Source organism: Neoarius graeffei, chromosome 2 (genome assembly GCF_027579695.1).
Source record: "Neoarius graeffei isolate fNeoGra1 chromosome 2, fNeoGra1.pri, whole genome shotgun sequence".
Taxonomy (NCBI): domain Eukaryota; kingdom Metazoa; phylum Chordata; class Actinopteri; order Siluriformes; family Ariidae; genus Neoarius; species Neoarius graeffei.
Genome location: NC_083570.1, coordinates 111,821,972 through 111,837,957, shown reverse-complemented (window position 1 = coordinate 111,837,957; position 15,986 = coordinate 111,821,972). Strand labels below are relative to the sequence as shown.

Here is a 15,986-nt window from a genome sequence, read left to right as displayed (position 1 = left end):
ATGGTAAGTGATATAATTTTCAGATATCAGTAAAACTGTATTTAGATAGCTGCTATTTCGTCAGATATCACAGCTGTGTATGTGGTATGAGTAGACAAGTCAGTATGTTAAAAAAAATACATTAGGTATAAAAAGTTGAATCACATTTTGAAAGTAAAACCCTTTTTTGTAAAAGTGTAGTCTGTGGGGTAAAACGCTCCCTTAATGGCGGGGTAAATGGCCCCCAGGGGGCATCGTTTCCTTTTATCATAATTACATCTCACTTACCTGGTTGAGTAAAGCAAGTAATTTGAACTTAATATTAAAAATAATTGAAAATAAAATGCGAAATATAATAAAATAATACATTTATTCATTAATTCAGGGATATTTTCTTGTTTCTTTCACATTATAGGCTTAAGTAAACACTTTTGCTATCGGAACAGCTTTTTTTGAGTGAGGGGGCCGATTGCCCCACCTCAGGGGGCCTTTTACCCCACTGGGGGGTAAAAGGCCCTCTTGGCACAATGTTTGTTTTTGTTAAAAAAAAAAATTTAAATATTAACTTTAGGCAAACTTTAGGTGTTCATGTCACTGTTGTCAAAAACTATGATTAAAACTAAACACATGGTTCATTTCAACTTGGAGAAAAACTGAATTTTCCTTAAGGGGGGCTTTTTCCCCCACTCTACTCTATTTGTTTGTTTTTAATTAATTAAGTAAATGATTACGGAGTTAAGGAGTTAAGTGATTACTTAATTAATATCTATTTATTTATTTAAATTGATCAATTCATTCATTTGCTTGTCTGTTTTATTTTTTGTTTATTTGTTTTCATCAATTAACTGGCTAATTATTTCATTAATATTTTTTTATTTATTTTAATTGACTAATTTATTTGTTTGTTGTTTGTTTGTTTTATTTCAGTTATTTCAATCAATCAATAAATCAATTGGTTAATTGGTTAATTTCTTTGTTTGTTTAATTGTTTATTTGCTTTTATTTTAGTTGTCGTTGTATTTTATGCTTTCAAACAAGCAAACGAATAAACAAATGAATGCATAATTAAATACTTATTTTTACTGGCATGATACTTTTATATTTCCATTCCTATTTTTACACACTGAATATATATTTTGCATTTTGTACTGCTATTTTGTATTTTCTGTAAGAAAGAAAAAGAAATTTGATTGACTAATTAATCAATCGACTAATTAATTAATTGGTTAATTCCTTTATTTGTTTATTTATCTATTTTTGTTCTTTCTGTAAGAAAGAAAGAAAAGGTCGCAGTCCGCTAGATGGCGCAAACGTACACAAAGCATTGAAGCAGCAGAAGAAGAAGCGGTCACGTGATGCCCTGTGCCCAATAACTTCCGGCGTGTGAGCGGGGTGCAGGCATGTAGCGGCGGAGAGAGGAGAGAAGCGGAGCGGAGCGCAGTGTGCAGAGGGAGGATGTCTGTGCAGTTCGGGGCTGAGAGCGCAGCGAGCTCGGGGTTAGATCTTCATGCTCTCCACAGAGAGGAGCTGGGGAAGCAGGCTCTGGGGTACGGGGTGGAGGAGGAGCAGGAGGAGCCGGGGAGGGAAACCCAGCACAGGGATAAACCCAGAATCCTCCTGATGGGACTCAGGCGCAGCGGAAAGTCCTCCATCCAGAAGGTTCTCTTTACACCACATCACCTGCTTACATTCCTTTATTATTCATCACTTTTTAATCTTAATGAGAGACAGAGCTCCACCCATTACCTGCTTAGATTCCTTTTATTATTCATCACTTTTTAATCTTAATGAGGGAGAAAGAGCTCCGCCCATTACCTGCTTAGATTCCTTTTATTATTCATCACTTTTTAATCTTAATGAGAGAGAGAGCTCCGCCCATTACCTGCTTAGATTCCTTTTATTATTCATCACTTTTTAATCTTAATGAGGGAGAGAGAGAGCTCCGCCCATTACCTGCTTAGATTCCTTTTATTATTCATCACTTTTTAATCTTAATGAGGGAGAGAGAGAGCTCCGCCCATTACCTGCTTAGATTCCTTTTATTATTCATCACTTTTTAATCTTAATGAGGGAGAGAGAGAGCTCCGCCCATTACCTGCTTAGATTCCTTTTATTATTCATCACTTTTTAATCTTAATGAGGGAGAGAGAGCTCCGCCCATTACCTGCTTAGATTCCTTTTATTATTCATCACTTTTTAATCTTAATGAGGGAGAGAGAGAGCTCCGCCCATTACCTGCTTAGATTCCTTTTATTATTCATCACTTTTTAATCTTAATGAGGGAGAGAGAGAGCTCCGCCCATTACCTGCTTAGATTCCTTTTATTATTCATCACTTTTTAATCTTAATGAGAGAGAGAGCTCCGCCCATTACCTGCTTAGATTCCTTTTATTATTCATCACTTTTTAATCTTAATGAGGGAGAGAGCTCCGCCCATTACCTGCTTAGACTCCTTTTATTATTCATCACTTTTTAATCTTAATGAGAGAGACAGAGCTCCACCCATTACCTGCTTAGATTCCTTTTATTATTCATCACTTTTTAATCTTAATGAGAGAGCTCCACCCATTACCTGCTTAGATTCCTTTTATTATTCATCACTTTTTAATCTTAATGAGAGAGCTCCGCCCATTACCTGCTTAGATTCCTTTTATTATTCATCACTTTTTAATCTTAATGAGAGAGCTCCACCCATTACCTGCTTAGATTCCTTTTATTATTCATCACTTTTTAGTCTTAATGAGGGAGAGAGAGAGCTCCGCCCATTACCTGCTTAGATTCCTTTTATTATTCATCACTTTTTAATCTTAATGAGAGAGCTCCACCCATTACCTGCTTAGATTCCTTTTATTATTCATCACTTTTTAATCTTAATGAGGGAGAGAGAGAGCTCCGCCCATTACCTGCTTAGATTCCTTTTATTATTCATCACTTTTTAATCTTAATGAGGGAGAGAGAGAGCTCCGCCCATTACCTGCTTAGATTCCTTTTATTATTCATCACTTTTTAATCTTAATGAGAGAGACAGAGCTCCACCCATTACCTGCTTAGATTCCTTTTATTATTCATCACTTTTTAATCTTAATGAGAGAGCTCCACCCATTACCTGCTTAGATTCCTTTTATTATTCATCACTTTTTAATCTTAATGAGGGAGAGAGAGAGCTCCGCCCATTACCTGCTTAGATTCCTTTTATTATTAATCACTTTTTAATCTTAATGAGGGAGAGAGAGAGCTCCGCCCATTACCTGCTTAGATTCCTTTTATTATTCCTCACTTTTTAATCTTAATGAGAGAGCTCCGCCCATTACCTGCTTAGATTCCTTTTATTATTCATCACTTTTTGATCTTAATGAGAGAGACAGAGCTCCACCCATTACCTGCTTAGATTCCTTTTATTATTCATCACTTTTTAATCTTAATGAGGGAGAGAGAGAGCTCCGCCCATTACCTGCTTAGATTCCTTTTATTATTCATCACTTTTTAATCTTAATGAGAGAGCTCCGCCCATTACCTGCTTAGATTCCTTTTATTATTCATCACTTTTTGATCTTAATGAGAGAGACAGAGCTCCGCCCATTACCTGCTTAGATTCCTTTTATTATTCATCACTTTTTAATCTTAATGAGAGAGCTCCGCCCATTACCTGCTTAGATTCCTTTTATTATTCATCACTTTTTGATCTTAATGAGAGAGACAGAGCTCCACCCATTACCTGCTTAGATTCCTTTTATTATTCATCACTTTTTAATCTTAATGAGGGAGAGAGAGAGCTCCGCCCATTACCTGCTTAGATTCCTTTTATTATTCATCACTTTTTAATCTTAATGAGGGAGAGAGAGAGCTCCGCCCATTACCTGCTTAGATTCCTTTTATTATTCATCACTTTTTAATCTTAATGAGAGAGACAGAGCTCCACCCATTACCTGCTTAGATTCCTTTTATTATTCATCACTTTTTAATCTTAATGAGAGAGCTCCACCCATTACCTGCTTAGATTCCTTTTATTATTCATCACTTTTTAATCTTAATGAGGGAGAGAGAGAGCTCCGCCCATTACCTGCTTAGATTCCTTTTATTATTAATCACTTTTTAATCTTAATGAGGGAGAGAGAGAGCTCCGCCCATTACCTGCTTAGATTCCTTTTATTATTCCTCACTTTTTAATCTTAATGAGAGAGCTCTGCCCATTACCTGCTTAGATTCCTTTTATTATTTATTACTTTTTAATCTTAATGAGGGAGAGAGCTCCGCCCATTACCTGCTTAGATTCCTTTTATTATTCATCACTTTTTAATCTTAATGAGAGCTCCACCCATTACCTGCTTAGATTCCTTTTATTATTCATCACTTTTTAATCTTAATGAGGGAGAGAGCTCCGCCCATTACCTGCTTAGATTCCTTTTATTATTCATCACTTTTTAATCTTAATGAGGGAGAGAGAGAGCTCTGCCCATTACCTGCTTAGATTCCTTTTATTATTAATCACTTTTTAATCTTAATGAGGGAGAGAGAGAGCTCCACCCATTACCTGCTTAGATTCCTTTTATTATTCCTCACTTTTTAATCTTAATGAGAGAGCTCCACCCATTACCTGCTTAGATTCCTTTTATTATTCATCACTTTTTAATCTTAATGAGAGAGCTCTGCCCATTACCTGCTTAGATTCCTTTTATTATTTATTCCTTTTTAATCTTAATGAGGGAGAGAGCTCCGCCCATTACCTGCTTAGATTCCTTTTATTATTCATCACTTTTTAATCTTAATGAGAGAGACAGAGCTCCACCCATTACCTGCTTAGATTCCTTTTATTATTCATCACTTTTTAATCTTAATGAGAGCTCCACCCATTACCTGCTTAGATTCCTTTTATTATTCATCACTTTTTAATCTTAATGAGAGCTCCACCCATTACCTGCTTAGATTCCTTTTATTATTCATCACTTTTTAATCTTAATGAGAGAGCTCCGCCCATTACCTGCTTAGATTCCTTTTATTATTCATCACTTTTTGATCTTAATGAGAGAGCTCCGCCCATTACCTGCTTAGATTCCTTTTATTATTCATCACTTTTTAATCTTAATGAGAGAGCTCCACCCATTACCTGCTTAGATTCCTTTTATTATTCATCACTTTTTAATCTTAATGAGAGAGCTCCACCCATTACCTGCTTAGATTCCTTTTATTATTCATCACTTTTTAATCTTAATGAGAGCTCCACCCATTACCTGCTTAGATTCCTTTTATTATTCATCACTTTTTAATCTTAATGAGAGAGACAGAGCTCCACCCATTACCTGCTTAGATTCCTTTTATTATTCATCACTTTTTAATCTTAATGAGAGCTCCACCCATTACCTGCTTAGATTCCTTTTATTATTCATCACTTTTTAATCTTAATGAGAGCTCCACCCATTACCTGCTTAGATTCCTTTTATTATTCATCACTTTTTAATCTTAATGAGAGAGCTCCACCCATTACCTGCTTAGATTCCTTTTATTATTCATCACTTTTTAATCTTAATGAGAGAGACAGAGCTCCACCCATTACCTGCTTAGATTCCTTTTATTATTCATCACTTTTTAATCTTAATGAGAGAGACAGAGCTCCACCCATTACCTGCTTAGATTCCTTTTATTATTCATCACTTTTTAATCTTAATGAGAGAGCTCCACCCATTACCTGCTTAGATTCCTTTTATTATTCATCACTTTTTAATCTTAATGAGAGAGCTCCGCCCATTACCTGCTTAGATTCCTTTTATTATTCATCACTTTTTAATCTTAATGAGAGAGACAGAGCTCCGCCCATTACCTGCTTAGATTCCTTTTATTATTCATCACTTTTTAATCTTAATGAGGGAGAGGGAGAGCTCCGCCCATTACCTGCTTAGATTCCTTTTATTATTTATTACTTTTTAATCTTAATGAGGGAGAGAGAGAGCTCCGCCCATTACCTGCTTAGATTCCTTTTATTATTCATCACTTTTTAATCTTAATGAGAGAGACAGAGCTCCACCCATTACCTGCTTAGATTCCTTTTATTATTCATCACTTTTTAATCTTAATGAGAGAGCTCCGCCCATTACCTGCTTAGATTCCTTTTATTATTCATCACTTTTTAATCTTAATGAGAGAGCTCCGCCCATTACCTGCTTAGATTCCTTTTATTATTCATCACTTTTTAATCTTAATGAGGGAGAGAGAGAGCTCCGCCCATTACCTGCTTAGATTCCTTTTATTATTCATCACTCTTTAATCTTAATGAGGGAGAGAGCTCCGCCCATTACCTGCTTAGATTCCTTTTATTATTCATCACTTTTTAATCTTAATGAGAGAGCTCCACCCATTACCTGCTTAGATTCCTTTTATTATTCATCACTTTTTAATCTTAATGAGGGAGAGAGAGAGCTCCGCCCATTACCTGCTTAGATTCCTTTTATTATTCATCACTCTTTAATCTTAATGAGGGAGAGAGCTCCGCCCATTACCTGCTTAGATTCCTTTTATTATTCATCACTTTTTAATCTTAATGAGAGAGCTCCGCCCATTACCTGCTTAGATTCCTTTTATTATTCATCACTTTTTAATCTTAATGAGGGAGAGAGAGAGCTCCGCCCATTACCTGCTTAGATTCCTTTTATTATTCATCACTTTTTAATCTTAATGAGGGAGAGAGCTCCGCCCATTACCTGCTTAGATTCCTTTTATTATTCATCACTTTTTAATCTTAATGAGGGAGAGAGCTCCGCCCATTACCTGCTTAGATTCCTTTTATTATTAATCACTTTTTAATCTTAATGAGGGAGAGAGAGAGCTCCGCCCATTACCTGCTTAGATTCCTTTTATTATTAATCACTTTTTAATCTTAATGAGGGAGAGAGAGAGCTCCGCCCATTACCTGCTTAGATTCCTTTTATTATTCCTCACTTTTTAATCTTAATGAGAGAGCTCTGCCCATTACCTGCTTAGATTCCTTTTATTATTTATCACTTTTTGATATTAATGAGAGAGACAGAGCTCCACCCATTACCTGCTTAGATTCCTTTTATTATTTATCACTTTTTGATATTAATGAGAGAGACAGAGCTCCACCCATTACCTGCTTAGATTCCTTTTATTATTCATCACTTTTTAATCTTAATGAGGGAGAGAGAGAGCTCCGCCCATTACCTGCTTAGATTCCTTTTATTATTAATCACTTTTTAATCTTAATGAGGGAGAGAGAGAGCTCCGCCCATTACCTGCTTAGATTCCTTTTATTATTCATCACTTTTTAATCTTAATGAGGGAGAGAGCTCTGCCCATTACCTGCTTAGATTCCTTTTATTATTCATCACTTTTTAATCTTAATGAGGGAGAGAGAGCGCTCCACCCATTACCTGCTTAGATTCCTTTTATTATTCATCACTTTTTAATCTTAATGAGGGAGAGAGAGAGCTCCGCCCATTACCTGCTTAGATTCCTTTTATTATTCATCACTTTTTAATCTTAATGAGGGAGAGAGAGCTCCACCCATTACCTGCTTAGATTCCTTTTATTATTCCTCACTTTTTAATCTTAATGAGAGAGCTCCACCCATTACCTGCTTAGATTCCTTTTATTACTTTTTTAATCGTTTGCATATTTAGATAACACTTGTCAGTTTATTTATATAAACTTTTTTTTTTTTTCTCTTTCCCTTTGGGAGATATTTTTGGGTTTTTCCTGTAAGTGCTACAGGACACTAGTATGGTACACTAGTACACTACAGTATGGTTTGCTACACTGTAGTACGCTACACTGTAGTACTCTACAGTATGCTACACTATAGTACACAACAGTTACAGTACACTAGTACACTACAGTATGCTGCACTATAGTACACTACACTCGTGCACTAGTATACTATAGTACACTAGTACACTACAGTATGCTCTAGTACACTGCAGTATACTACACTATAGTACACCACAGTATGCTCCACTATAGTACACTAGTATGCTACACTAGTACACCACAGTATGCTACAGTACACTAGTATACTACACTATAGTACACTAGTATGCTACACAATGGTATAGTACACTACACTATAGTACACCACAGTACACTACAGTATACTACACTATAGTGCACTAATATACTACACTATGCTATAGTACACTGGTACACTACAGTATGCTGCACTATGGTATGCTACACTATAGTACACTACAGTATGCTACAGTACTCTACACTGTAGTACACTAAAATACTCCACCAAAACCATTCATTTATTTAGCTTTTGCCATAGGAAGATGTATATAAAAATATTATATGTACATGCATCATGTCATGGGAAACCACAACAGCTTGCACCAATTAGTGGCCCCATTGTACCAAATCAGCACGTCTTTAAACTGTGGGGGAAACCGGAGCACCCAGAGGAAACCCACGCAGACATGGGGAGAACATGCAAACTCCGCACAGAAAGGCCCCCGCTGGCCGTGAGGTTTGAACCCGGAACCTTCTTGCTGTGAGGCGACAGTGCTAACCACTACACCACCGTGCTGCCCAATTCAATTAACTTTTTATTTCTTTAATTGAGTAAATATTTTTTTAATATTTCCAGAAGAATTGTTTAAAATGTATATTAAATGTGACACACTGGTGGGGGGGTTTTGGCTCTGAAGGAAATCTGTTCTGTGTGTGAGAGAGAGAAATGCAGTGAAATGCAGAGAGGAATTTCACAAGTGTGATTTGAATAAGGTTCTGATTTTTGTGTTTCTCACACTTTTTTCCCATTTCAGTGATTAGAACGTCTCCATCTGAGCTAGAAGTTATTTTTTTGTATTACATTTAATGCCATTTAGCAGACGCTCTTATCCGCACTACACCCAGAGCAGTTGGGGGTTAGGTGCCTTCCTCAAGGGCACTTCAGCCATTCCTGCTGGTCCAGGGAATCAAACCGGCAACCTTTTGGTGCTGAAGCTGCCTCTCCAAACGTTAGACCCTGGCTTATGTTTGAGTTCTGAATTTTTTTTATTTTTTTATTTTTTATTTTTTTTTAAATTCGCTACATCTTTCCTCTTTGGCTCACGAGCTCTCGCTTCGATCTCTTCCTTGGGTTCTGTTTTTATTTCCTCTTTGACTCGTGTCTCAGGTGGTCTTCCACAAGATGTCCCCTAACGAGACGCTGTTCCTGGAGAGCACGAGTAAGATCTTCAAAGACGACATCAGCAGCAACTCCTTTGTGAACTTTCAGATCTGGGATTTCCCGGGGCAGGTGGACTTCTTCGACTCTACGTTTGAGTACGAGTTGGTTTTCAGAGGCACCGGAGCGCTTGTCTTCGTCATCGACGCACAGGTGAGCTCCACTGGTGATTCGTTCTCTCTTTCTGTTTCTTTAAGTCGCTTTTCATCTGCATAGTGTTTTTTTTTTTTTTTTTTTGGCGCACTTTTAGTTGCTTGATATTTGTCACTCACTTTCCCCTGGTTTTTCTATTAATCACCTCATTAGCTTTCTTTCAGTTGGTTTTTTTTTTGCTCCCTAGATCAGCTTTTCCTGCACTAGAATAGGACTTTGAGCTCCAGGTTTGATAGAACTAGTTGGGGCGGGGCCAATGATATGACCCGTGTGCTTGCGTTGAGATGAACGCTGCTACTGTACGCTGAAACGCGTGACGGTGCAGCGTCTGTAGGGGACTAACCGAAGGCCGAGGCGTCTCGGCGTGAAGCTGAACGCTCGTCTCCTCCTGCAGGACGATTACATGGAGGCTCTGAGACGGCTGCACCTCACCGTGTCCCGCGCCTACAGACTCAACCCCTACATCAACTTCGAGGTGTTCGTGCACAAGGTGGACTGTCTCTCAGACGACCACAAGATCGAGGCGCAGAGGGACATCCACCAGCGAGCCGACGACAACCTGGCAGACGCCGGCCTCGACAGACTGCACCTCAGGTGACCCGCGAGTCTCGCTGTGCTTCTCTCAGGACTGTCTTTCAGAAACTCGTTAGCGTTGGATGCTTTAAGTAGTTTTTGAAAACTTGTTTGAGGTTGAAGTCAATAAAACCCAGATTAATCAGTTGGATTAAATTGAAGTAAGCAATGCGTGTTAGGATTTTACTTGCTGTGTGTTCTGGTTGGGTTTAATTAATTAGTCAATAAAGCCCAAGACGACTAAACTCCCCGCTTGGATCCGGTTGATCGCTGCTCGCACTGTAGACTGAATTGTGAAGATGAACGTCGTTCTAGCTGACTGTTGGTTAGCGAGTGAACGCAAAGTCGTATCCGCGAGCCGGAGCTTCAGATAAACAGCGCGGGAGTTGCAGCTAATGGTAGATTTCAACATGCTAGCTTTTTTCTTTCCGTTGAACGTTAGCTTTTTCTTTTGCTCATATTTTTTGGTTTGTTTTTGAACATGCTAAGTTTCTTTCACTTGCTAATTTTTTTTTTTCCACTTAAACATGCTAGGTTTTTTTTTTTTTTTTTAAATGTTAGGGTTGTCTTTCACTTGTCAGCTTTTCTTTGAATGTGAAAGGAAACCCTAGCGTGCAGAATTTTTTTTTTATTTATTTATTTTTTCTTGAACATGGTAGGTTTTCCTTTTGCTCACTGCCCCCCCCCCGCTAGCTTTTTCTTGAACATGCTAGGTTATTTTGCTCGTTAGCTGTTTGTTTGAGCGTGCTAGCTTTTTTGCTCGTTAGCTTTTTGCTAACTGTTTGCTTGAGCGTGCTAGCTTTTTCTTTTGCCGTTAGCTGTGTGCTTGAGCGTGCTAGCTTTTGCTCGTTAGCTTTTTGCTAACTGTTTGAGGGTGTTCGCATTTTCTTTTGCTCGTTAGTGTTTTGCTAACTGTTTGCTTGAGCATGCTAACTTTTTTCTTTTGCTCGTTAGCTGTTTGAGTGTGCTAGCTTTTTTGCTCGTTATCTTTTTGCTAACTGAGGGTGCTAGCTTTTTCTTTTGCTTGTTAGCTTTTTGCTAACTGTGCGAGTGTGCTAGCTTTTTCTTCTGCTCGTTAGCTGTGTGCTTGAGTGTGCTAGCTTTTTCTTCTGCTCGTTAGCTGTGTGCTTGAGCATGCTAGCTCTTCTGCTCGTTAGCTGTGTGCTTGAGCGTGCTAGCTTTCTTTTGCTCGTTAGCTGTGTGAGCGTGCTAGCTCGTTAGCTGTGTGCTTGAGTGTGCTAGCTCTTTCTTCTGCTCGTTAGCTGCGTGCTTGAGCGTGCTAGCTTTTTCTTTTGCTCGTTAGCTGTTTGAGCGTACTAGCTTTTTTGCTTGTTAGCTTTTTGCTAACTGTTTGAGCGTGCTAGCTTTATTTTGCTCATTAGCTGTTTGAGCGTGCTAGCTTTTGCTCGTTAGCTTTTTGCTAACTGTTTGAGCGTGTTCGCCTTTTCTTTTGCTCGTTAGCTTTTTGCTAACTGTTTGCTTGAGCTTGCTAACTTTTTTTCTTTTGCTCATTAGCTGTTTAAGCGTGCTAGCTTTTTTGCTCGTTATCTTTTTGCTAACTGAGCGTGCTAGCTTTTTCTTTTGCTCGTTAGCTTTTTGCTGACTGTGCTTGAGTGTGCTAGCTCTTCTGCTCGTTAGCTGTGTGCTTGAGCGTGTTAACTCTCTTTTGCTCGTTAGCTGTGTGCTTGAGCGTGCTGGCTCTTTCTTCTGCTCGTTAGCTGTGTGCTTGAGCATGCTAGCTCTTTCTTTTGCTCGTTAGCGGTGTGCTTGAGCGTGCTCGCTCTTTTGCTCGTTAGCGGTGTGCTTGAGCGTGCTCGCTCTTTTGCTCGTTAGCGGTGTGCTTGAGCGTGCTCGCTCTTTTGCTCGTTAGCGGTGTGCTTGAGCGTGCTCGCTCTTTTGCTCGTTAGCTGTGTGCTTGAGCGTGCTCGCTCTTTTGCTCGTTAGCTGTGTGCTTGAGCGTGCTCGCTCTTTTGCTCGTTAGCTGTGTGCTTGAGCGTGCTCGCTCTTTTGCTCGTTAGCTGTGTGCTTGAGCGTGCTCGCTCTTTTGCTCGTTAGCTGTGTGCTTGAGCGTGCTCGCTCTTTTGCTCGTTAGCTGTGTGCTTGAGCGTGCTCGCTCTTTTGCTCGTTAGCTGTGTGCTTGAGCGTGCTCGCTCTTTTGCTCGTTAGCTGTGTGCTTGAGCGTGCTCGCTCTTTTGCTCGTTAGCTGTGTGCTTGAGCGTGCTCGCTCTTTTGCTCGTTAGCTGTGTGCTTGAGCGTGCTCGCTCTTTTGCTCGTTAGCTGTGTGCTTGAGCGTGCTCGCTCTTTTGCTCGTTAGCTGTGTGCTTGAGCGTGCTCGCTCTTTTGCTCGTTAGCTGTGTGCTTGAGCGTGCTCGCTCTTTTGCTCGTTAGCTGTGTGCTTGAGCGTGCTCGCTCTTTTGCTCGTTAGCTGTGTGCTTGAGCGTGCTCGCTCTTTTGCTCGTTAGCTGTGTGCTTGAGCGTGCTCGCTCTTTTGCTCGTTAGCTGTGTGCTTGAGCGTGCTCGCTCTTTTGCTCGTTAGCTGTGTGCTTGAGCGTGCTCGCTCTTTTGCTCGTTAGCTGTGTGCTTGAGCGTGCTCGCTCTTTTGCTCGTTAGCTGTGTGCTTGAGCGTGCTCGCTCTTTTGCTCGTTAGCTGTGTGCTTGAGCGTGCTCGCTCTTTTGCTCGTTAGCTGTGTGCTTGAGCGTGCTCGCTCTTTTGCTCGTTAGCTGTGTGCTTGAGCGTGCTCGCTCTTTTGCTCGTTAGCTGTGTGCTTGAGCGTGCTCGCTCTTTTGCTCGTTAGCTGTGTGCTTGAGCGTGCTCGCTCTTTTGCTCGTTAGCTGTGTGCTTGAGCGTGCTCGCTCTTTTGCTCGTTAGCTGTGTGCTTGAGCGTGCTCGCGCTCTTTTGCTCGTTAGCTGTGTGCTTGAGCGTGCTCGCGCTCTTTTGCTCGTTAGCTGTGTGCTTGAGCGTGCTCGCTTTTTCTTTTGCTCGTTAGCTGTGTGCTTGAGCGTGCTAGCTTTTTCTTCTGCTCGTTAGTTGTGTGCTTGAGCGTGCTAGCTCTTTCTTTTGCTCGCTAGCTGTGTGCTTGAGCGTGCTAGCTTTTTCTTTTGCTCGCTAGCTGTGTGCTTGAGCGTGCTAGCTTTTGCTCGTTAGCTGTGTGCTTGAGCGTGCTAGCTCTTTCTTCTGCTCGTTAGTTGTGTGCTTGGGCGTGCTAGCTCTTTCTTCTGCTCGTTAGTTGTGTGCTTGGGCGTGCTAGCTTTTTCTTCTGCTCGTTAGTTGTGTGCTTGGGCGTGCTAGCTTTTTCTTCTGCTCGTTAGCTGTGTGCTTGAGCGTGCTAGCTTTTTCTTCTGCTCGTTAGCTGTGTGCTTGAGCGTGCTAGCTTTTTCTTTTGCTCGTTAGCTGTGTGCTTGAGCGTGCTAGCTTTTTCTTCTGCTCGTTAGTTGTGTGCTTGGGCGTGCTAGCTCTTTTGCTCGCTAGCTGTGTGCTTGAGCGTGCTAGCTCTTTCTTTTGCTCGCTAGCTGTGTGCTTGAGCGTGCTAGCTCTTTCTTTTGCTCGTTAGCTGTGTGCTTGAGCGTGCTAGCTTTTTCTTTTGCTCGTTAGCTGTGTGCTTGAGCGTGCTAGCTTTTTCTTTTGCTCGTTAGCTGTGTGCTTGAGTGTGCTAGCTCTTTCTTTTGCTCGTTAGCGGTGTGCTTGAGCGTGCTAGCTTTTTTTTTTTTTTTCTTGAACGTTCTAGGTTTCATTAGAATTACTAAAACTAACAAATGACCAGTCTTGGAGGATTAGTTAGCATGAGCTGACTGATGTAATGGTAACACTTATTAATATGCTAGCACAGGGTTTTCTAAACCGGGATTGTTGTAAGTTGCTGCTTTGTTGGCTTTAATTCAATAGCTGTTGCTCTTTTTATATAATTTGGATCATTTGCGCAGCTCTTTATTTATTGGTTAAGTTTTTGTGTGGGTTTTTTTTTTTTTTCAGCTTTTACTTGACCAGCATCTACGACCACTCGATATTTGAAGCGTTCAGTAAAGTGGTGCAGAAGCTCATCCCTCAGCTGCCCGCACTGGAGAACCTCCTCAACCTCTTCATATCGGTGAGCGGGGTGCCATTCACTACGCGGTACTGAATTTAGTTTTCTCCTGCTGAACGGGGTGTGTCTTGTGTGAGAGCAGAACTCTGGGATCGAGAAGGCGTTTCTGTTTGACGTGCTCAGTAAGATCTACGTGGCCACAGACAGCTCTCCCGTGGACATGCAGTCGTACGAGCTGTGCTGCGACATGATTGATGTGGTCATGGACATCTCCTACATTTACGGGTGAGAGACGCGCGTGCTCCGGCGGAGCGTCTACAGTTTACACTTTTTTTTTTCTTTTTTTTTTTTTTTATATATGTAAAAACCTGTACTTCATCAGAGGAACAGTCATTTCAACCAAGTGTGTGTGTGTGTCAGGATGAAGGAGGACGGCAGTGGTTCGGTATATGATAAAGACTCTCTGGCCATCATTAAGCTGAACAACACCACTGTGCTCTACCTGAAGGAGGTCACCAAGTTCCTGGCACTGGTGTGTATCCTGAGAGAGGAGAGCTTTGAGAAGAAAGGTAACATGCGCGCACACATGCAGATCACTTTGGACGATGTTTGACTGTGATGCCACAGCCGTGTGTGTATGTGCTCCCCTCAGGTCTGATAGACTATAATTTCCACTGTCTGAGGAAGGCCATTCACGAGGTGTTCGAGGTGAGGGTCGTCCAGAGGAGGGGCTCGGACCATCTGCTCGACTCTCCTGGCGGCAGCAGCGGCGGCGCTGAAGCTTCGATGTTCCACAGCACCACAGAAGCCTGGGGTGGCTTCACAGGGCGGGGCCTTCCTCAGGAGAGGCGGGGCTTCTAAACTGAGGCTGTGGGTGTGTCAGGGACTGGGAGCAGGGTTCAAGGGTGAACTCTGTATATGCACTGCTGCGTTTAACCGTGTGTGTGTGTACCGGGATGTCTGTGATTGGCTGAAACATTCACATCAGTCTTAAAGGAGAACTTTACCACGATTGGAGTCAGTCCGCGTTTACACTGGAGCTTCGAGACGAAGGTAGCGAACAGTGAAGGGTTAAACGTTATGCACCGTACACCAAGCGGGAATACTTGTGGCGTGTTTTTTGAGAACCTTTTAAGATGAACGGTTCCACTTGAACGCGCAGTGGATGACCCGTCACGTTTACGGTTAACGAGCGTTTTTACACCACGCGGTAACCGTAACCTTTCACGCTCGCTTCGTCCAATACCCATGTGGGGTGTGAGGTGCGTTTCTGGACTCGCTGCTAATCCGTTTACCCCAGCCAGACACGGGAACGACCATTTCCTTTAATAGACGTTTTCCGAAACGGATCACGATATGAACATACCTCTCTTCTCTCCGTTTTGCACCCTCAAGCTGAGAAACTTCTGGAAATATTTCTATCCTGCATCTGAGTTAATGAGTGTTTGTTTTGTTTAATAGATTCACTTCACTTGCTGCTTGTTCATTTTTTTTTTTCCGATGATGGCAGAAATATTTCCGGAAATTTCTCTGTTTAAAAGTGTAGATCGGGAGACAACGCTACATTTCCGGTTTTCGTTTATTATTAGTGTTGCGTAAGTGTTTTTTATTTAAAATGATTTGATTAAAGCCTTGTTTACATGTGCAGGTGTGTATGAAATATCGCAATATTGTTGCACGATATATCGTGCAGCCCTGCACTCTGGGTGAAACGCTGGAAACTTTATAACGGACCAATATCGCACATGTAGCACGTCTGCAGTTTAGTTTGGTGTCTGATTTTCTTTGGGGTTTTTTTTTTTTTTTTTTTTTTTGGGCACCTGAGCTATGAGGCTAACGTAGCTGGGCGCCGTTAGCCTCCAGTTTCGCGTAAGGAAGTGATGCATGATGGGGAAAAACGTGTCTATTTGTGCTCAGACCTCACACTGTCAGTCTTCCAGCTCAATACAATGTAGCATGTTCATGGTTTACCTCGTGTGTGTTTACTCTCAGTGCTGAAGTATTAACACTAGGCTACGCTATAGCCGAGCCGAACGCCTCTTCTCGACGCAGGAGAGGCGTGGAAGTGTCATGGTCCAAAAAT

At 41.1% G+C, this 15,986-nt stretch overlaps 1 protein-coding gene across 1 annotated transcript; it reads left to right on the top strand.

The window, feature by feature from the left end:
• Positions 1 to 1,369: 1,369 nt before the first annotated feature.
• rragcb (Ras-related GTP binding Cb) lies at positions 1,370 to 15,687 on the top strand. The gene is made up of 7 exons (XM_060911476.1): positions 1,370 to 1,638; positions 9,104 to 9,307; positions 9,702 to 9,901; positions 13,852 to 13,966; positions 14,046 to 14,188; positions 14,324 to 14,472; positions 14,556 to 15,687. The coding sequence occupies exons 1-7, from the start codon at positions 1,435 to 1,437 to the stop codon at positions 14,762 to 14,764; spliced, it is 1,224 nt and encodes a 407-aa protein (XP_060767459.1). The 5' UTR covers positions 1,370 to 1,434; the 3' UTR covers positions 14,765 to 15,687.
• Positions 15,688 to 15,986: the final 299 nt, after the last annotated feature.